The 21,894-nt window shown below is 40.4% G+C and overlaps 2 protein-coding genes across 3 annotated transcripts; one reads left to right on the top strand and one right to left on the bottom strand.

Moving 5' to 3' along the window:
* Positions 1–468: 468 nt before the first annotated feature.
* On the top strand, positions 469–10,980 carry LOC131135960 (lactase/phlorizin hydrolase). The gene is made up of 17 exons (XM_058082396.1): positions 469–1,075; positions 1,182–1,243; positions 2,570–2,647; positions 2,724–2,817; positions 3,543–3,627; positions 3,744–4,401; positions 4,525–5,173; positions 5,251–6,801; positions 6,893–7,161; positions 7,236–7,526; positions 7,605–7,803; positions 8,217–8,419; positions 8,682–8,788; positions 8,858–8,989; positions 9,742–9,965; positions 10,036–10,272; positions 10,790–10,980. The coding sequence occupies exons 1-17, from the start codon at positions 469–471 to the stop codon at positions 10,978–10,980; spliced, it is 5,637 nt and encodes a 1,878-aa protein (XP_057938379.1).
* A 550-nt stretch (positions 10,981–11,530) lies between these two features.
* Positions 11,531–20,718, bottom strand: gjc4b (gap junction protein gamma 4b). Of its 2 annotated transcripts, none has more exons than XM_058082779.1 (3): positions 20,404–20,718; positions 14,434–15,613; positions 11,531–12,728 (listed from the first exon to the last, which is right to left on the bottom strand). In XM_058082779.1, the coding sequence occupies exons 2-3, from the start codon at positions 15,578–15,580 to the stop codon at positions 12,715–12,717; spliced, it is 1,161 nt and encodes a 386-aa protein (XP_057938762.1). In that variant the 5' UTR covers positions 15,581–15,613; positions 20,404–20,718; the 3' UTR covers positions 11,531–12,714. The 2 variants fall into 2 exon arrangements, with proteins under 2 accessions (XP_057938762.1, XP_057938763.1); XM_058082780.1 differs by having other exon boundaries at positions 20,511–20,718.
* Between the last annotated feature and the right edge of the window lie 1,176 nt (positions 20,719–21,894).

Below are 21,894 nucleotides of genomic sequence, written 5' to 3'. Positions count from 1 at the left end.
CTAGCAACCTACAGTAAAACCAATATATGGTGAGCATGGTATTACATCAAGAAATATTGTCTCTGTCCATCAACATCCCTTAGACGTTGCCTGATTATATCTGATTAGATTATATTACATACCAATCAATATATCAGTAATACTGGCCTTTAGTTGCTTGGTATGAAATCAATACTAATATTTGTAATCTCACTCACCCCTACTCTGCATCACCGTACATTTAATGACCCTGAACATGGTAACTGGAAGAGAAAAGGCATGGATGGAAGTTCAGCTATCAATACTGATAAGTAATTTTATTATGCAAACACATTGACAGCGTGGTGTGTCACTTGTTAAGCGTGCGGGTCCATAGTCTTATTCCGCTTATCATATAGCTGCAATAAAACCTGAGAGTTATCAATCTCTTGTGTAACCAGGCAGTATAAAGAAAAGCTATGCTACTTTCATCAATTTATTTCATCCACAATGAAGTACTTGTTGGTTGTGTCGCTGTGTGTTGTGTGTCTACATGATGGCTGCGGCAGTGAGGTGAATGGAGTCGAGGGCTTCATGCTTCTTGCAGGTCCACTTAAAAATTCGAACCGGGAAAACAAAGTCTTTGACTGCAGTCAGCCCATACCTCCTGGAACCGGACAATACTTTGAGTACCTCCAGAGCAGAGGAGTGACTCATTTCAAAGTACAACTGTCATGGCATCAACTCCGACCTGCAGGCCTCCACAGTCACCCCAAACAGACTGTGGTCACCTGCTACCGGACTCTACTGACTCAGCTCTTGCATGCGGGCCTCCAGTCTCTTGTCATCCTTCATGGATCCACAGTTCCAGAAGATCTGCAATCCCAGTTTGGAGGATGGGAGAGTCAAGAGCTGCAAAAAATGTTTATGCTGTATGCAGAGTATGTCTTTGGGGAGTTTGGAGATCTGGCACATTCCTGGCTGATTCTGAGTCATGTGGAAGACATTTTTCACGATGGTCAACCACATGCTGCAAGTTATCAGCAAAATATATTCCAGTTAAATCAAAATATTTACCAACTTTACCACCAACGCTTTGCTGATAAAGGTGAGAAACGTATTCATGATTTTTATTATTGGTATTGGTAAACTATGATGCATAATGAAATGGAAGTATAACAGGGTACAGTGTGAGTTATTTCCTCCATGTTTTTTAGGGCAAGTGTCACTGGGGCTGAGAACAAGTGACATTAATCTCCTTTCACAGATCCAACCTTCAATCATGGTAAGATCCATGATCTGCAACATGTTCATTCACTGTCCATCCTGGTCCACAATGCAACATTATTAAAACCATTTTCAATGTTTTCATTAAAAGCTGTTTTTTGCAATAACAAAACTGTAGCGATCCAATTAATAAGACAGTGGCTGTGTATCAATTTGTGCACATCCATACTTAGTACAGTTTATCTAGTTTTTCGAGTGCATACTGTGCATACTTCACTCTGTCAGTACAAAGATGTACCACTCAATACAGCCAACATGGTGAATGTGCAGTGTTGGAAACTTTCTATCTCTCAGTACATTGTGGAAGTGGAGGGACTAACTTGAAATAAGGAGCACTATACTGCTGCTTTGGGGCAGTACTACTTTGTGCCTTTAGGAATGATGTACATAGCGGTGGACGGTTCAGCAAATTTTGCTTAGAGTGTTATTGATATGATCATGCTAATATCGATGTGATATTGACCCTACCCTCGGTATCGGTTTGGATCGGTTTGGATCAATCCGCGCACTTGCGCTTATCACAATAATCCATAAATCACTTAATCAAACTATGAAAAGACAAAACAAAGTTGATCATTTTGCCAGCCTTGTGTTATTTTCGTCTCTATTTGCCACACAGGCTGGATGACAAGATAATTCACTCTGCATCTGTCTGTGCACATTGGTGCCCCAGTGGAATAAAGGGAGCGAGGGAACCCTCCTCTCGAACATTAAGTGGAGGAGGGGCTAAAGCGGATGCCATTGCCCCAGTGTGGGCATATTTCGGTTTTGAGCGCACAAACACCAATGAATCAATATGTCGCTTAAAAGTAACGACAAGGAAAAAGGATACAACCAGCGTTTACTGAGGCCTTTGGTTGCCAAAGTAAATATAAACAAACAGGGTGAAATGGTGACAAAACAGTGTCCCTCGCTCTATTGCAAAAGAAACCTTTTGATACGGTTGTGTTTGGTTATGATTGAAATGTTTGAAGTGCAATTTTTGTTAAAAAAAAACAGAGTCCATTTTATTTTCATTGATGTCTTTCTTTTGCTTTAAGAGCTCTTGACATTCAAATTATACTGTTAAATCCTCTTGAGAAATTCAAGTTTATTGCTTTTGATACAATGTACTTTCATTATTATAACACATGGAATGAAACAATGGTCTCAAAAATTGTCAATAATATCAATTATCGACAATAACTTGTTGGACAATTATCATCCAGCAACATTTGTTATCGTGACAGACCTACACACACACCCCGACAGTACCTATGGAAGTATTAGAAGTTTTTACTTCTCCATGTATAACAACGTGTCCCATTTCTCCTGTTTTGAATAGATGGATTTCCTCTCTGTGCACCTTGCTTACAACTGTTCCTCCACATTTAATTTGGCAAAAGAGCTGAGAAGTGTACAGGTGAAGCAAATATTTCATTTTCTACTCACATTTTATGTTTTCCTGCTCATGTATTACATGTTCTATTGTGCTGTAGATGGCCAGTCAGAATGTGCCGATCCTGGTATACAAGATGACACCTCTTGATTGCGCTGACAGTCAGTTCCACATGCTTGGTCATTTTCTACAAGGTAAACATATAATGACGTTGTTGAGTCACCAAAGAGAGATACTTTCTGTTTACTTAACTACTAAGGTCAATAAATATTATATTATATTAAATTGGTAAATGAAATACATACTCTAGTTAATTGTTCAAATGAACAAATAAGGTTGGAAACAAGGCCTGGATTTAAATGAAGTGATGACATCATGCACCATAACTTAATGTATGTTTTAAAATGCATGAAATGAATCAAACATTCTGCCTCAGTTGCCTCAGTTACGTCAAAGACGTATTGATTTAACATTATGTTCATTATTTTGGTCATCATTTGCAGTGGTTTAGTGTTGCACTGTTTCTAATATTTTGGTTACTGCATTTACCTCACGAGTCAGTCTATCATAAAGCAGGACTCTTCTGTGTCATAAACAGATAATGACATCTAATCTGTTTTTTATCTGTGATAAAGCGCTATAATCATAAAGTGTGAGTTACAAATGAAATCATATGGCCATTATTGGCATAACCATAGTTGTTAGTAAAGTTGCACATGATCCTTAATGTTATTTATCAGATAATGCATCAAACAAAGTTCACTGACCCTGTCAAGTCTGCATGGTGCTGTCAAAAACATATTCAGTAAATATATATTTAAAAAACAAACAAACAACTGCTGTTACATAGCATTATTGCATTGCATTATTATATCATTTTTGCATAATGCTGCCAATAACTGTCTTAAATCCATTATAGTCCTGAACAACGACGATATGAAAATAAAGGGGTGTGACGTGATGGACATGTTAGGCATAATGGATATAGAGGACTCGCCAACTAGGTAACAGTTTAAATTGTTAAACTATACAATTTGCATCATTTGAAAGATTTTTTTTGTGTTCATTCATGTTTGTGTGTTTTTTATTTTTACAACAGTGGTGACCTTGAATACTACAGTGGAGCGCCATTGTTTAGAAACAGCTATCAGGGAGTCTGGGATAAGTTTGGTGTCCAGGTCCAATCTGAACGTGATACTTTCCTGAATGAATCTTTCCCCTCCAATTTCCAATGGGCCACCTCCAGCGAGTCCTTCAAAGTTGAAGGAGGCTGGGCTGAAGACGGGAAGGGCGAAACTATTTGGGATCGCTTTGGCCATGAAAATAAAGTTATTAATAACCAGACAGCTGATGAAGTCTGTGACAGTTACCACAAGGTAGATTATGATGTCTACCTTCTGCGAGGCCTTCAAGTGAACACCTACCAATTTTCAATCTCCTGGGCACGGATTTTCCCTTCAGGCTACCAGAGAAGCAAATCAGAGAGAGGAGTTCTCTACTATGACAAGCTAATCAATGCTCTCATGGAGTCGGGAATACAACCTGTCATCACCTTGTATCACTGGGATCTACCCCAGGAGCTCCAGAATCATGGTGGATGGACCAATGCTTCCATTATTGAAGCCTTCAAGGACTATGCTGATTTCTGCTATTCCAGATTTGGAGATAGGGTCAAGATTTGGAACACATTCAGTAGCCCTTGGGTAGTTAGCCATGCTGGATATGGAACTGGTGAGCATCCCCCTGAAGTCAAGGATTATGTGGTGGCCTCCTATCAGGTGAGAGTGGCCAATGAACACACTATTCATTGAAATTGCACAACAAGTTGGTAATTTGGATGTGAAACCACAGTTAAAAACTATTTTTAGGCATTCACGTTACAATGTCTTGTTCCTTTACAGGTGACCCACAATATCATAAAGTCACATGCAGAGGCCTGGCATGTCTACAATGACAAATACAGAAGCAGTCAAGGTGGTAAAGTTGGCATCGCATTAAACTCGGACTGGGCTGAGCCTATAGACCCCTCCAGACCAGAGGATGTATCATCTGTGCATCGTTATTTGCAATTCATGCTCGGATGGTTTGCACACCCTATATTTGTGAATGGAGATTATCCTGCAGTACTTAAGAGTCAGATCGAAAGGAAGAGTGACAAGTGTCCTCATTCAAAGCCTGCAATTCTTCCAGTGTTCACTCCCAAAGAGAGGCTAAGGATCAATGGAACAGCTGACTTCTTTGGATTAAATCATTATACATCACGATTGGTTAACAACAGTGATGGTGGTTGTGCCCCAGGTCCACAGGGTGTAGGTGATTTCCAGGCCCATATTGACCCATCATGGTCCTCTACGGGTTCTGGCTGGATTTACTCTGCACCTTGGGGTCTAAGAAGGCTTCTTAAATACATCTCCATAGAGTACTTGAACATTAAAAAAGTGCCTATTTACATAACTGGGAATGGGATGCCAACAAAGCATGGTCTGGACCCCCTTGATGACACCAGTAGAACTGAGTACATGAGACTTTACATCAATGAGGCTCTGAAAGGTAATGTCTGTTATGCAGGCAAATACAAAACTGACTTTTTGCTGTCAAAGTAATTCTGTATTTCCCATTTTTTTCAGCCATAGTCATGGATGGGGTGGATGTTCAGCGTTTCACAGTGCAGTCACTAATGGATGGATTTGAGGGCAAACAAGGCTACAGTGAAAGATTTGGCCTTCATCATGTCAACTTTGAGGACGCCAACAGGCCAAGAACCCCAAAACAATCAGCATACTTCTACTCTCATGTCATAAAACAAAATGGATTTGCCTCACGCAAAGATGATTATTCAAAAGTGCCGCTTGTGCGATACAACCCTCTTATGAAAGTGTTACCTCCCTCAGAGGTTCCATCTAAGTCAAAGGTGGTCTGGGAGAAATTGTCCCATCAGTCAAAATTCCAAAGAAAGCTCTACCACCATGGCACTTTCCCAGAACATTTCAGCTGGGGAGTGTCATCTTCAGCTTACCAGATTGAAGGAGCCTGGAATGTCGATGGGAAAGGACTTAGTGTATGGGATGTGTTCACCCACAAGCCTGGCAGTATACCAGGCAATGCCAGTGGAGATGTGGCCTGTGACAGTTACCACAGACTTGAAGAGGACATTTACATTCTGCGAGGTCTGCATGTGAAGTCCTATAGATTCTCTTTGTCCTGGTCCAGGATCTTTCCTTCTGGTCAGCGAAACTCCCTAAATCAAAAGGGTGTGGACTTTTACAACAGACTCATCGATGGCTTATTGGCAAATAACATCACCCCGATGGTGACGTTGTATTATTGGGATCTCCCTCAGGAGTTGCAAAATATTGGCGGCTGGGAGAGCTCAGACATGATCGGTATTTTTAATGACTTTTGTGATTTTTGCTTTTCCACCTTTGGCGACAGAGTGAAATTTTGGATGACCTTTAACCAGCCACATACAATAGCATGGTCAGGGTATGGGCTTGGGCAGATTCCACCAAATGTTAAGAAGCCGGGAGTTGTACCTTATACAGTCGCACACAACATAATAAGAGCACATGCCAAAACTTACCACACGTATAATGAAAAGTATCGCAACTCCCAAGGGGGACGAGTATCCATTGCACTCAATGCTGACTGGGTTGAACCTAAAAATGTCAATGTTCCCCGTGAAGTGGTTGCTGCAGACCGCGCCATGCAGTTTCAATTGGGTTGGTTTGCACACCCAATCTTCAAGAATGGCGACTATCCTGACGCAATGAAGTGGCAGGTGGGAAACAAGAGTGAACTCCAAGGTCTTTCGAAATCAAGACTACCCGTTTTCACTGAAGAAGAAAAGAAGTACATCAAGGGGACGGCTGACATGTTCTGTTTAAACCATTACACAACAAAGATTGTAAGCCATAAAACAGCTCGGCTTACGCCTCAGTCATATGAATATGATCGTGACTTGGCAGAAGAAGAGGAAGGTGATTCTCCTGTTACTGCCATCAGCAACCAGAAAGCTGTGGCATGGGGATTAAGAAGACTCCTCAACTGGCTAAAACAGGAATATGGAGACCCAGACATTTACATCACTGAGAATGGAGTTGCGACAGAATCAAAGACAAGCTGGGATGACTCTGCCAGAGTGTTTTATTTCAAGACATATATCAATGAGGCTCTCAAAGGTAAACTGACATTTCTCACGATTGTTTGTATCTTCACTAATGTTTAATTTGAGTTTTGGTTTTTCATTTTCCATGTGATATGTCTTCATAGCCTCTGATCTTGATGGCGTGAAGGTGAAAGGGTACATAGCGACATCTCTCATGGATTCATTTGAGTGGCTTAATGGGTTCAAAGTTGGTTTCGGGCTACACCATGTTGACTTCCAGAACCCAAACCGTCCGAGAACACCCAAGTACTCTGCCCACTACTACTATCAAGTCATAAAGAACAATGGCTTCCCTACACCAGAGGATGAAAAACCAATTTATGGACATTTCGGCCAAGACTTTATCTGGAGCACTGCAACAGCATCATATCAGGTACTGTAAACCTGTTTGCAGACTTTGTGTTTTTGTTGCAGTTTCCTGAACAATTTTACATCCGCTGCTTCTAGATCGAAGGAGGTTGGAGAGCAGACGGAAAAGGTCTCAGCATATGGGACAAATTTGCACACACTCCTCTCCGAGTGTTCAACGATGATAATGGCGACATTGCCTGTGACAGTTACAACAAGATAGACGAAGATGTTTCTATGTTGAGGCAACTTAAGGTGACACATTACCGTTTTTCCATATCCTGGTCAAGGGTTCTTCCTGATGGCACCACCAAGCACATAAATGAAGCTGGACTGAACTACTACATTAGACTGGTGGATGCCCTGCTTGAAGAAAACATCCAACCTCATGTAGGAGTTCATCATCTCACTGTCTCACTGCAATGAAACATTTTTAGATTTGTGTCAACTCATTCACTCTGTTCTCAGATCACTCTGTACCACTGGGATCTTCCTCAAGCATTGCAAGATGTTGGAGGCTGGGAGAATGAAACTATTATTTTCAAATTCAAGGATTATGCCGATCTTATTTTTGGCCGCCTCGGTCACAAAGTGAAATTTTGGATTACCATAAATGAGCCATACAATATAGCAAATGTTGGCCATGGCTATGGAGCTGCTGCACCAGGTACAGTATACAACATTATTTTGCATGAAGATTACTTTAAAGCATCACACCAAGCATTAATTTGGGATTGGCTTTGGACGGTGGCGCATGTGGTTAGCATGTCTATGTCACAGCCAGGTGGTTGTGTGACTACGTAAATCGTGACTCTGTCCTTGAGTTTGTATGTTCTCCCATGCTTGTGTGGGTTTTCTCCAAATACTTCCAAAAACGTGCATGTCATATTAATGACAGACTTGAAATTGAATGATTGTACATGCTCTGTGATTGACTGCTGTTTTTGCTCACAGTCAGCTGTGACAGGCCTGAACAGGATAAGCCATAGAAATAGATTGCTTATTACTAATAGAGTATGTTAATGGCACCGAATTACGTATGTCGTGCCATTGTTTACTCCTCTTATATGTTCCATCCAGGGATCAGTTTTCGACCAGGCACTTTGCCTTACATAGTGGGCCATAATTTGATAAAGGCTCACGCTGAGGCATGGCATCTTTACAATGACAAGTTCCGCTCCAAACAAGGCGGAATAATCTCCATAACCATCAACTCTGACTGGTCCGAGCCCAGAAATCCTTATAAGCAGGAGGATATTGAGGCTGCAAGACGAGTGGTGCAGGTAAAATGTTACAGGTTTTTTTCCAAATGTTTACTTATATTTACTCATATTCCTTCCTTAAATTTTCTACAGTGGCACCCGTTTAATTCGGCAACTGTATAAGTTGACTAACTCATTAAGTCTTCTTACTCAGAAACCCAGTTAAACTGATGTCGGCAAATCATTGTGTTTATGTTGACACGTGTATTGGAAATTCTAGTTACATCCAAGGAATGTCGACTTTAATGGGTTCCACTCTATTTTGTGACTCTCACTTTTGCAGTTCTATATTGGATGGTTTGCTCATCCCATATTTAACGGAGACTACAGCGATATGATGAAGACAATCATTCGTGAGAGAAGCTTAGCAGCTGGTCTGCCAAAATCTCGGTAAAGTTGAAAAAAAACTGCACTTTTTGTTTTTTTATCAGAATAATCCGTCACATTTTTTTTATCCAGGCTGCCTGAATTTACCTCAGAGGAGATTAAAAGAATCAAAGGAACGTATGATTATTTTGGTTTCAACCATTATACTACTGTCCTGGCCTTTCCAGTGGATTACGGCAACCTTCAGCACTATGATGCTGATAGGTAAGCAACTTTAAACTTTAACAGCGTTGAAGAAATGTTTAATAGTGGCCCTTATTTTTTGTTGTATTGTCAAGGTTATTTCTCTTTCTAAATTGAGATACATTGGAAATCCTCTTTCCTTCCTGGGATCCAGTCGAACAAATATATATTATGTATTGAAATGAGAGGTGTCAAATCATATGATCCAGATTGTATCATTCTGACTACATGATGGTGCTCATATCTTATGCCCGTCAAGAGGTTTGTTTTGACAAGGGAATTTTATCACTGATCTTTGATTCATCCCGAAGATCTCCGGAGTATATACACACAACCCACCTGGGCGGAAGTGCTCACAGGCGGTGTCGAATATGTAAACAAAGGCGAGGAAGGTGCGGAGGAATATGAGTTATGATTAAGCTAACACAGCAGACTCTCCTTGCCAAGTATTTTCCTCACTAATATGCGGCCTTTGATGAATAAAATGGACAAGTTGCAAATACCCACAGTAAATGACTTCTGGACTACAACTTCATAATTGTCACCTAAACATGGCTACACAGCAACAGCAGCATTAGTCAATTATGGATAAAATCAAACAAATCTTCACTATAATAATAGTCAAAGACAGCCCTAATTAAAAAATTAACATAGTTAGAATATGAACACAAAAGACATGATGTACTCCACTATGAAGTCCACGCAGCACAATATTTATTTAAGTGTATGAGTTAATTCCAAGTTAAAGTCCGAAAACCTTTTTCCCCCCCCAGAGGTGCAGGAACAATTGCTGATCGCACTTGGCTGGATTCCGGGTCATCCTGGCTAAAGATCTCACCATTTGGATTTCGGAGAATATTAAATTTCATTCAGGAGGAATATGGAAATCCACCTATTATTATCACTGAGAATGGCATCTCAGAGCGTGGGCCTGTTGACCTCAATGACATTCACAGGAGCTACTATTATGAAAAATATATTAACCAGGCATTGAAAGGTAAAGAAATCGAACATGATGATTACTATTTATACAGTAAGATGGAGTCAAAGTTGATGTGCTCCTGCAGCTTATTTGTTAGATGGTGTGGACATTCGGGGTTACACGGCTTGGTCGTTGATGGACAACCTGGAGTGGGCTACTGGCTTTTCAGAAAGGTTTGGCCTCTTCTATGTCAATCACTCAGACCCCAAACTTCCTCGAGTGGCCAAGACCTCTGCTGTCTACTACTCCACCATCATCACCTGTAATGGATTCCCGGATCCTGCCTCTGGGCCGCATGCGTGTCTAAATCAAGAGGTGGAAGGTAAATTGAAACAGAATCAAATCACTGCATCATTATTTACTATACACATATATATATATATATATATATATATATATATATATATATATATATATATATATATATATATATATCCCTGAATGGAGCGGCAACTTGTGTCCCAGGAGTTACGTGATGCTTCTGAATGCACCATTTTAGAAAAAGCTTAAGCAGCACTGACGGCAGTTAAAACTTACTTATGTGTTGATATGATGCATACAGAGCAAGAACTTACCGCTGTCTTCTTCATGCTCCTGAGTGTGGGGCTTCAGGCACACTTGGAATTTTGGGTGTTATGCGCTAAATAAATGGTCACTGTTTCGTGGCAGACCATGGTCTATTAGTCAAAACATATTGGAATACAAGTGATATTCAGCACCCTATTTTGCAATATTTTTGCTATTAATTGCACAAAGCAACAGAAAACACAACAGCACATCCTGCTGGCGGGAGGTCGACAGAACACCGGTAACATGTGTTTTTGTGTCTTTTTCTGCAGGTACAAGTGCTTCCAGCACATCTATTCCCTTTGTAACCACTGTCAATTTCCTGGGTATGGCTCTTTCCACCAGTGATGCTGAGACTGGACTGCACACCATGTTTGCGCTCCTCATTGCTGCGGTGGTGGTTATTTGTTCATTAGTTTGTTTTAAGGCAAAGATTACAAAATTTGACATAGTGAATCTGTGAATATGGGAGTAGTTTAGTTGATACACTAAAACCAGTATATGTATATCTAAATGAGATGTTAATATCACAATTTTCAAAAATTACTTAATTTCTATTTTATGCTACTAAAATGACATTTTACCTTATTGCTAATACATTTGTGACATATATTAATTTTATTTAACCATCCATCCATTTTCTATACCGCTTATCTTCACCAAGGTCATGGGCAGGCTGGAGCCTAGCCCAGCTGTTTTCGGGCGAGCGGCTGGGTACACCCTGGACTGGTCACCAGCCAATCACAGGGTACATATAGACAACCATTCACACACACATTCATACCTATGGACATTTTTGAGTTGCCGATCAACCTAACATGTTTTTGGAATGTGGGAGGAAACCCATGCACGTATGGGAGAACATGCAAACGCCACACATAACTGAGCGGTTTATTTAACCAGTTCTGTGTTAAATTAGTTTAGTAACGGGCTGCAAAATGCCCCCCCCCGACTCACCAACTGCTGAAAACAAGAACATTAAAAATCTAAAACTAAACAAAGCCACTCAACACTTTTTTCTTGGTAGAAATTTTATTTTAAAAACGAATCACAAAAACTATCATTACAAAAAAGTATAAAAAAGTACAAAAAGCACAGTTGAAAAATATTTTGAGATGACAGTATTTGAGTTGGCACAAATGGCATTGTGGCTATACTTCAAACAGAAAAGATGGCAGCTGAAGAACACAAAAAAAGGCATTTGGATTCACATTGATGTGATTGAGTGGTTTACAAGTCATTCACTTCAATAAGCGAAAGCCCAAAACGCTATTTAAAGAAACAGAAAATTAACAATTATCCCTTTTTTTCTTAAAACAATAAAACCACAAATGAGTGTTGAGAAGACAAGTGTACCGAATTCTTCAAAAATAGCGAACAAGTTGCACTCGAATCAAAGTTGTACCAAAAACATTTCCAAACTGTGCCAGTTCCACACAGTGAATCAGGCAATGGGGAACTAAGACAGCAGTGATGTATAGAAATGTAATAAAAAAAGACAATATTAAAAATTAACGGATAGAAAAAACTTTTTAAACACTTTGAGAACAACAATATTAAAGAGTTACATGTTTTTCAAGCATTACCCAGGTTTGTTTATACCTTTGGACAGACACCTTGAGTGTTCAAGTTACCATAGCTGGCACCATACAGTATAAAAGTGAACCACACTTGATAGTCTGTGTATGACAAGAATCTGCATTAGCGTTTCTCCGGTACCGTTCTTTAGCCAGGACTCACTCACTCTTCACACACAACACACGTTCCTGAAAAACAGCTGGCTTTGCCAAATGCCAACACCTGGAATTCCAGTTCTAAAGCTGACTTCAGATGCAGTGACTGAACAGCCAACCATTGCAACTCTTAAGTTCTGACTCTAAGTTCTAAGTCTCATAACAAAGATTTCATAAAATAAAAAAAGAAAGAAGCTGCCCTGAGGGAGAAGAACATGTTAACGGTCATTTGAAAGCACTTTGGATCTTTAGACTGATGTCTCAAGTAATGTCACTTTTCTCCTCCTTCGACTTGTTAGACCTTGACCAGCCTTAACACTGAGATGCTTGGGCTGACTTCATTCACCTCAAGCAAATTGTTCCCATCTCATTCACACATGATCACTTCCAGTTTGTTTCCCTTGTGTCCATTCACTGCTCCCGATGTCAACTTCAGTTTCAGTGTCAATGGAGCTGATCAACACCTAGGCACGCATACCTGTCAGGAGAGAGATTGAGGCATTAGTTCTGTATTTAAACGTCCCAGTGCTTCGTGTAAGTAAGAGTAATATAGTGAGATCCGTTGAGGTAGACACCCATCAGACAGACAAGATATGAGCGGTTGCCAAAATAACCAAAGTCAAATCCGACACGAGCCATTACTTGCACATTTAACGCTCTGTCCCACTGTGCCATTTATTATCTGCCTCCAACTAATATTACCATTGTTGTAAAGCAGCAAATTCATTTTTTTTGTCATGGATGACAGAGAGCAGCATGATGATTATCAGAATAAGTGTTTAAAAACATCTGCTTAAGTAAAGTAACAAATGGCATTTAATGTCATTGGCTGCGGTAAGACCAGTCCAGGGTGTACCCCGCCTCTTGCCCGAAGACAGCTGGGATAGGCTCCAGCACCCCCGCGACCCTCGTGAGGATAAGCGGTAGAAAATGAATGAATGAATGAGGTAAAACTTGTACTCTCAACTCTTAAATTTTGTTGGGAAAAACATCCAGGTTAATGCTGAACAGGAATATTGTGCGTGTTTTAATACTGTACAACCAGACAGTTTTCTTGCAGTTGTTTTACACTGCTTAGAAATAACGAGGAACTTAATATGAGACATGTTGACATCAATGGATTGATTCTTCATATAAATGATCCTGTTGGCTTTCAAATTTGACGTTGACAAAAGCAGGTGACTATGTATGTCAACATCAACTGAAGACACTTTTTAGTATGGTTGGGCCATATGGACCTGAGCATATATCACAATATGATGATATAAAATTGATATTCAGCAGAGTATAAAAAGCTACGAACCTTAAACTGTATACACTTGTCTCATATATCACAATATGATATAAAATTGATATTCAGCAGAGTATAAAAAGCTACGAACCTTAAACTGTATACACTTGTCTCAAATTGTAAAGCACATTAATTTATTGGTATCTGGCTAACTTTTCTAATGTCAGCCTCTGCACACATTGCTACTAATTCTCCAATGCTTGTGATTGAGGAAGATGTAGTCACCCATGCAATTCCAGTTACATATTATATTTTGATGACACTCATTTTGGAGAATGTGTATTTATGACTAAGAGAGGCTGTGTTCAAAAATAAAAAGGTGCTTCTAGTATTTTTGCCCAATCAGAACTTAAACGCTGTTGTTGGACATTGTAAAACATTTCTTACATGAAAGCCAATTAAAACAACATGGTGAAAATATACTCCTTATGCCCGAGGCGCACACGCACAACCCACGAGAGCGTGCAAAACTAAACTAACCACGCAAGCTTCCATTCAGGCTCTGGAAGAAGAGATTCAGCCAACTTTTGCCAGCGTTTATCACCATTTCAACATGTTTATCAGGGGGATTGCTCAGTGTTTAATGATTAGATACTTCCATAAACAAACGTTCCTTCTCCTCGCGATGACAGCATTTCATTCATCTTATATATCCACTGCAGCACGCAGTCATCAACTGGGCTTGATTACATTCATTTATACCGGATACGTCGTACAAGTAATTTTTTATCATTGGAAGAACCTATACCGGTATGATAAAATAAATGATAAAATCGCCCAACCCTACTTTTCAATAACAAAAATAACGCAGTGGACCAGGACCTGATGACCGGATGAACCTCAACAATAAGCAGGCTGGACTTAAGTGGGTTCCACCAAACAGAAAAGTTACCTTTATCACATGTGCTGCTTTGCTTCTCCTGGGCAAAGTTGAGCCTGTTCTGCTCAACTGCGGTGCCGTTAGATTCCGGGCTGCTGCTGCGAGACGGGCTGAGCTCCTCCGTCTGGTAAGCAAGATCCAGATGTTGCTGGGCCAGCTTCAGGTGTCTACGCAGCCTCTCCAGCTCCCTTGAAGAAGCCTCGTCCCCGAACGACTCGCGGCCAGAGTCTGCAAGGTTATCCCTGAAGCCCATTTTCCCAGAGGGGTCCTTCTTCAAGGCTGTATGGTAGCCTGGAGGTGCAGAGGGCTGACGGCAGATGGAGGATCTCTGGCTGGCCAGTGCAGAGTGACGAGGGGTGGGAGGTCGGGACTGGGGGGCACAAAAGCAGTCACGAATGCCACTGATGCCAAGGTGAACAATCTCCAGCAGAGTGAAGAGCAGACACAAGGCACTGACGGCATACATGATCAGCAGGAAAATAGTTTTCTCTGTGGGACGTGAGACGAAGCAATCCACCGTGTGTGGGCAAGGAGCTCGTGTGCATACATAAGACGGAGACACCTCCAGTCCATAAAGGATATACTGTCCAAACAAGAAAGACACCTCAAAAATAGCACGTGAGAGCAGCTGAAACACGTACACTTTCATGAGGCCGTCTCGTTTGATGCGACGACGTCCATCGTGCTTTTTGCTAGGCTTCTCCTCAACTTCCTTTTCCTTTTCTGGCTCAATCTCTTCCAGAATCATTGGGTCCTCCTCGCCATTATCCTCTGCTTCCTCGTAGTCCCGGTTGGCACCACGGCTCACGATTGGCATACGCTTCCTGACCCGGGGCCGGTAATCGACATCCTCCATGCGGGCGATCTTATGCATTGCAAAGCCAAGGTACATGATGGTGGGTGTGGTGATTAAAATCACCTGGAAAACCCAGAAGCGAATGTGCGACAGAGGGGCAAAGGCGTCATAGCACACATTCTCGCACCCAGGCTGATTTGTGTTGCACACAAATTTACTCTGTTCATCATAGTATATCGACTCTCCCCCGACGGCAGTCAGCACGATGCGAAACACAATCAGGAGGGTGAGCCAGATTTTGCCCACAAATGTGGAGTGATTGGAAATCTCATCCAAAAGACGAGTGAGGAAACTCCAGCTCATTTTGCCTGTCAATCAGCTGCGATTTTCCCAGATCTGAAGAGGAGAAACAGACATGTGAGTCTCTTTCAGCTGACCTAATGCAGCATGAAAATAATGGAGATAACACCAAGTATTGTCAGTCAGTGCTATGAGGAAGGTGGTTAATATAGTCTAACTTATACTATAAAAAATAGTTAGACTAATCACTCTGTCATAACGAACATTTCAATCTACTCTGCCTGTGCCCTGTGTTGTCAGCCAAAGCCACAAGGTGGCGCCAATGTTTAAAAAAAACAGTTGGGTCCCACCTCTCATTGCTTGCTGTAGTAATTTTGAAGACTTGGGCTAGTACTGCCTTTGTGTTTATACCCAATAGTATCCATAATTACAGTATTTTCAATCAGGTCTTAACCATGTTTCTTTGAGGAACAAACCCACCATTGTTTTAAATCCTTACATTGGACATCTAAACTTGTACAATGCAACAGCGCCACAAAATGTCACCATCACTTTAGTTAGTCACTCTTGGACACACATTTTCTGGAATTCATTGTTTATCGTCTGACTGAAGCTGCCAGCACGGTAGAGAGCAGCTCGTTAAAAATACCAACAAGGAGACAGAGAGATCTTGTGGTTTCACACCATCTGTGACCAACCTCATAACTTCTGCTGAGTAATAAGCCACTACTATAAAGCATGCTACGCAAGTGACAAAATAGGTTACACAAATGCACTGTTTGTATCTATGGGGTATATATTTATATAGTTTACAAATTGCACATTACTAGTGATGTATTAGCATTTTGTTAAAAAGACAAACTAACAGAAACCAAGCACCCGGCCAACCATTTATGGAGAGTGACTAAGCACTTTTGATATGCATCTTGTCCAATTCGAAGAAAATTCCAGAACTGTTTTAATTGGCCTACTTCCGAGATATGAATGAAAACAATTTCGAAATGACATTTGACATTAGTCATAGACTAAACTATTCCTCGATAAATAAAGGCTTGGAAGGAACTACGCAAGTTTCTATTGTGCTGCAAGGGGAACCGGCCCGATCATTATTGATCAAGGATTTGCCGTTTGAGAGGCGCCTTTGAATCGTTGACACTGATTAACTGATTAAAGTCACATAGAGGACACATTATTCTTAAATCCCTGACAGATGTAAAGTAAATTCACACACAAAACCTGCACACAAGATGAAGTGAGGACATTGTGCGAGGTCATGAAATGTGAAGTGGCACTTGAAGTTGGGCTGGCCTGCAATAAAGCAAAAAATGTGGTTCTGTATTCCTTCATGTATTGGATGTTAATATTCAGATGTGTAGCATGAAGATTAAAAAAAACTGGAACAAGGGAAAAATGTTGGCAATTATTGAAAACTGCATTTAAACAAAAAGGCTGCTGCTAATAGGTTGATTTTAAGGGGACCTATTATGCTCATTTTATGACCCTTTGTATTGATTTGTGGTCTCCTATAGAGCGGCTACACACAATAACCCCACAGAAAACTTCAGATTTTGCAGAATCTGCACCTATTCCATCTGTATTTCCTTTGATTTGTGCGTCCTGCCAAAACGATCGGTTTTAAATTTATTCCACCCAGGGCCCGGGTGTGCTCACTTTGCTGTGGTTGGTCTCATGCCCAAAGTGCTTCCTAACTAAGAAGGAAGGACGTCCGCCCCTCTATGACATCACAAAGGGGCAGTTTTACCACGGCTTTTGAAACATCCCAAACTTCTTTCAGGGCTCTCTTCCAAATGTGCCAACCTCATTATCTGAAACGCTGGCATCATTTAACTCAAGAATACAGAAAGTGGAACAAGCATAATAGGTCCGCTTTAAGATGTCGAACCCTGCACTAAAAACCTGGCTATCATATGATTTTCTGTGAGACATTTACTGTAGAACTGCACAAGCAAGGCTATTGCTGCCGATGTTGGACACAGCGGTGTCCTGAGTAGTAACTGCAGCAATTTGATTGTAAATATTCATCTGAAAATGGAGTAGGTATTCGTGAAGGTGGGCTGTACACCCTCTGAACCACGAGTCAAGAAATTATGTACTAAAAGCCGACCAATCACAGCCTTAATAGTTGGATTTTTTGGGGGGTGCACGTCACACTCAACAGGATTTTTGTTTAGGGATGAGCATATTCAAAGGTCAAAAAGTGTGACTAGTACAAAAATCGTTTGGCAATGTTTATCAGACGTGATAAAACACTCATATTTTAGCTCTTACATTTATTAACCATTGCCATTCAGACCTTCTAATACAATCCAATTATACAATAATGTTTTGAGCATCTGTTGAAAAATGGGGAGCACTACTTGGCTTCACCGAGTAGAGGGGCTGGTGATTTAGTCTCTAGAAAAACATTGCATCAACTTTATCTATTAAGGACTCTGGGCAGCTTCATTCTGCTCAATACAACTCTGGCATTGAAATCTTTAAAGTCTTTAAAACATTCAAAAGGAATCTTCATTCTTGTTAAAATATTTCAAAAACAGCAATCCATTAAATTAGCCTTAATTTTCCAATAGTCGGGCCCTGTGGAATTCCTTTTTTCAGTTTAAATGCTATATTTCATTTTTTTAAAACCAGCATTGCATGTGTGCTACTTGGATTAGTGGTTTAAAAAATGCTAAAATCCTTACATTTATTGATGCAATACATCATTGGACAGTTTTGCAGTCACTGAGAAATGGAAAGTGTATGTGTAAATGAATGTCTGTCTGCGGCTAAGACGGGCTGCATTCAAAAATAAACACTTTTTTCCCCCACCCGGAACCTGCACGTCGTCATCAGCATTGTAAAACGTTCCTACCATTAAAGCCGTAAAACACAACATGGTGAAAATATACTCTCCGAGCCTGAGTCGCACACACATAACCACATGAGCGTGCTAAACTAAGCTAAGCCCTACTGGCTTCCATTCACTCTGCGTAAGAGGAGATTCCACTAATATTTGCCTGTGTTTATTGCCATTTCAACCCTTTTAGGTCAGGAAAGCTTCTGGTTGGTGTTTTTATCTGCCGAGGAAATACTCTCCCACACGAACATTCCTTCTCCTCACGACAACATTCATTCACATTATGTCAATTTCCGTGAGATTCCGCAATAAACAGTAAATTACACTATTTACGACCAATTCTGTGATTCTATGAATACAGAAATCATAGGGCTCTACAATAGTCCACGAAGGAAACTTCGTGGTTTACATGGTGTACAAATTTGATGTTTTAAATCAACCATTTATGCGGTTGTAGTTCTTTGATGCTGTACCGATTTCTACAACAAAGCAAATATCTCATCAAAGGTATAGTATCAAGATGGTCATAGTTCCTTACTACAGCGAGTGGAATAAAGTGGTATCAACTTTACGGTACATGTTTGTATGGTAATTTTACAACACGAACCTAGGAGAAAACTATATAGTCGTGCACCTCCCAATACGTACTACGAACTGAAGCAAAACATAGTGTGCTACTTGACCAGAAAGAACTACATGTTGTTTGCAATGACACTTCGAACAATGCTGATGTCTGCAACTAATAATTATCTTAGTCGATTGCTGTTTCGATTAATCGGTTAGGCCAAACACAAACAGTGGCTTGTTCTGCAACAAATCAGAAAAATAGCGATTGGCGTTTTCCATAGTCAGAGATGTGTGCAAATATCTTGTTCGGCCTAAAATACAAAGATAATATGTCTATGTGTTTCCTGGATGACCCTTTTTATATTTTCACATTTAAAAGGCTGAAAATAGAGGATATTTACATTTTTTAATCAGATTTATTTTAAAATAGGTTTTAAGTTAAGTTTTAATGATACACAGAAATAGATAATTGCTTGGTCACTGATTCATCAATCACTCAACTACATTTTTTTATGTAAATATCCTTTGATTTCAGCATCTGAAATGTGAATTGCCTTAGTCATCCATGAAAGCAGACCTATTATCTTTGTGTTTTTTGCAAAGCAAGATATTCACACACATCTTTGACTTTGGAAAACCATGATAGACATTTCTGCCTCTTTTCTGATATGTTGTTCATTAGTACTTCTAGTAATTAAGTGAGAGCAACATTTCAACACACCATTGACAGTTGGGAAATAATCATTTTACCATGAACAAACAGTGACCATGTACATTGTCACACTGACTGAGCCTTTTCCTGTTTTAAGAATTAAAACAGGAAAGGATAAAGGCTGCTGTGGCTGCCACATCTGGGATGGTACTTAATCCCTCCCCAGGCAGCATGGCTGAGCCCGCCTGAGTTTGTGGAAGAAGGCCAAACCACTGGCTAGAATCTGCGTCTGATGTGATGCAAATATGAGAACATAGCCGATCACCACATGAATCACCTTCATGCATGTGCTGGGCGTAATTTCAATCACATAAGCCCGTGTAGTAGAGAAAATGGGGGAGGGGGAAAGGAAATTCCACATTTGTCTGAAAAGTCCTGAATCTTCCGCGTGGCACATATCGCCACATCACGTTTTTTCAAGCAAAGTCTGTTTAGATTCACAAATTCTTACCGTATCTTTATTGATATAACTATTAGACTTTAAAATGTGAGTGGGTATTTAATAAATGTGGGTGGGAGTTTTTTTTAAATCTATCCCACGAGTCCAAACTCCCTGAAAGTTAGTTTGTGTTGCCTAACAATAAAGTATAAACACATAAAATACCAAAATGTCGGAAGTTTGCGCCCGTTTCCACATAACGCGCGTTCCCTGGCGCACGTTAACTTGAAGATAACATACACGAAAAAGGAATTTCCCGGCGGTCACTGTCATATAAACATTTTAAGTAGCTTTTTTTGCAAACTTACTTGTCTCCCGGATAAAAAGTTGGAGCACAAACTTGAGTTGGGTTGATACTACCGAGGGCTGCAGCGCCTTGAGACGCTTTGTTTGCCAAGTCGTGTGAAACAAGTACCTTGTGATTTAACTCCCCTGCTTCACTCCGACGCTGTTCCGCTTGTCTATCTTCGAATGGGTTTTTTTTCTATATTTAATCCCCTAAAAAGGACTCCCGCTCAAGCCATTCGTTTTCTTCTCGGTGACGCGCTGTATCCTTCTCTCCAGTGTAGCGTAGTATAGTACCGCGGGGTTTAGACAAAGAATGGAGACAGTCTCCCCTCCTTTTATCCTCCCCCTGCAATGGAACCCCACCCCCTGACTGCTTCTCTGTGCAGAAAAGCCACCACGATTCCTCCTGATGCAATCCTAACCTCCCTCTTCCATGCTTTCAACCAGCAACGGTTCCATCGTAACCAGTTGAAGGACCAACTTAAACCAGCCGAAAAAAACGCATATAACATCCTTTGTGCAATGTGTTTTCTGTAGTAGTTTTTGTGTTGATGCTGGTGCAGATGAGAGTGGTTTACAAGACCTTATCTCAACATCACCATATTCCAGCTACTGAAAGTGGGTGATCTCATTCTGGTCATGCAGGTGTTTGCAAAATGTTAATGTGTGCATTGAATTTATTTTACAGTATCATGCAAAAGAAGCCACCTCATGACCTCAAAAAAATCTCTCTCATTAGATTTTCAAAACATGAAAATGATAAAAGGCTCAACTGTCAAACAATTACAGCATGTCTCCTACTTGGGGTGACCAATTTTCTTGGTATCTATGTGATACCAAGTACATAAAGGGCCAATTTTACAAATAGTGATACAACACCAATACTTTTTACTTGAAAATTTTAAAGATCCTCGAATTATACTTTCTTGATCATAATTATAAGCACACTTGTAAAGAACAATACTTTATGGAAAAAATGGCAACAATCTTATGTATAAACAATTTTTTAGTATATACGTAAATACAATAACAAAAGACAATAAGAATTTACAAAGACTCTCATTCAAATCATTTGGCTTGTGGTCCTAAAATCCATCCTGTGTCCAATAGCCTATTCTCTGTGTTTGTACACAATATAGCAGACTGGGGACACACTACAAGTTGACATACTTGTGCAATTTAGGTGACATGGGCTCTTTTGAAAAGAACCATGCTCGTTTCTCTTGGGGTTTTTTGTAAAAGCCACCCATGATTGGTCAAAATGTGTGATGCCTTATGTGTTACACACACTGCACAGCCGTGAGCACAAAACTGGGAGGAAGGCGGGTGGGTAAAGGATTGTGCTAGAAATTCGTGTTTTTTACTCTTCTTTTTACTGTCTACACATCCAGCACACATTTTGACCAATCATGTGAATGTTCAACTGAAAAAAAGACAAGAAAATAATGACTTCAAACACTTCAAAGAGACGACTCCCATCAATTACCTCAAAGAGGTGGCTGCAAGAGCCA

The sequence above is a fragment of the Doryrhamphus excisus genome, chromosome 9 (assembly GCF_030265055.1).
Source record: "Doryrhamphus excisus isolate RoL2022-K1 chromosome 9, RoL_Dexc_1.0, whole genome shotgun sequence".
Taxonomy (NCBI): domain Eukaryota; kingdom Metazoa; phylum Chordata; class Actinopteri; order Syngnathiformes; family Syngnathidae; genus Doryrhamphus; species Doryrhamphus excisus.
Note: the sequence above shows the minus strand (reverse complement) of the source record. Positions and strands in the feature narration are given on the sequence as shown.

Bases quoted from the DNA above. Each gene is read 5' to 3' on its own strand.
- LOC131135960 (XM_058082396.1), top strand. From the start codon at position 469: ATGAAGTACTTGTTGGTTGTGTCGCTGTGTGTTGTGTGTCTACATGAT. The intron at 8,990-9,741 runs GTAAGCAACTTT...TTCCCCCCCCAG, and splicing joins CAGCACTATGATGCTGATAG to AGGTGCAGGAACAATTGCTG. The intron at 9,966-10,035 runs GTAAAGAAATCG...GTGCTCCTGCAG, and splicing joins TATTAACCAGGCATTGAAAG to CTTATTTGTTAGATGGTGTG.
- gjc4b (XM_058082779.1), bottom strand. From the start codon at position 15,580: ATGAGCTGGAGTTTCCTCACTCGTCTTTTGGATGAGATTTCCAATCAC.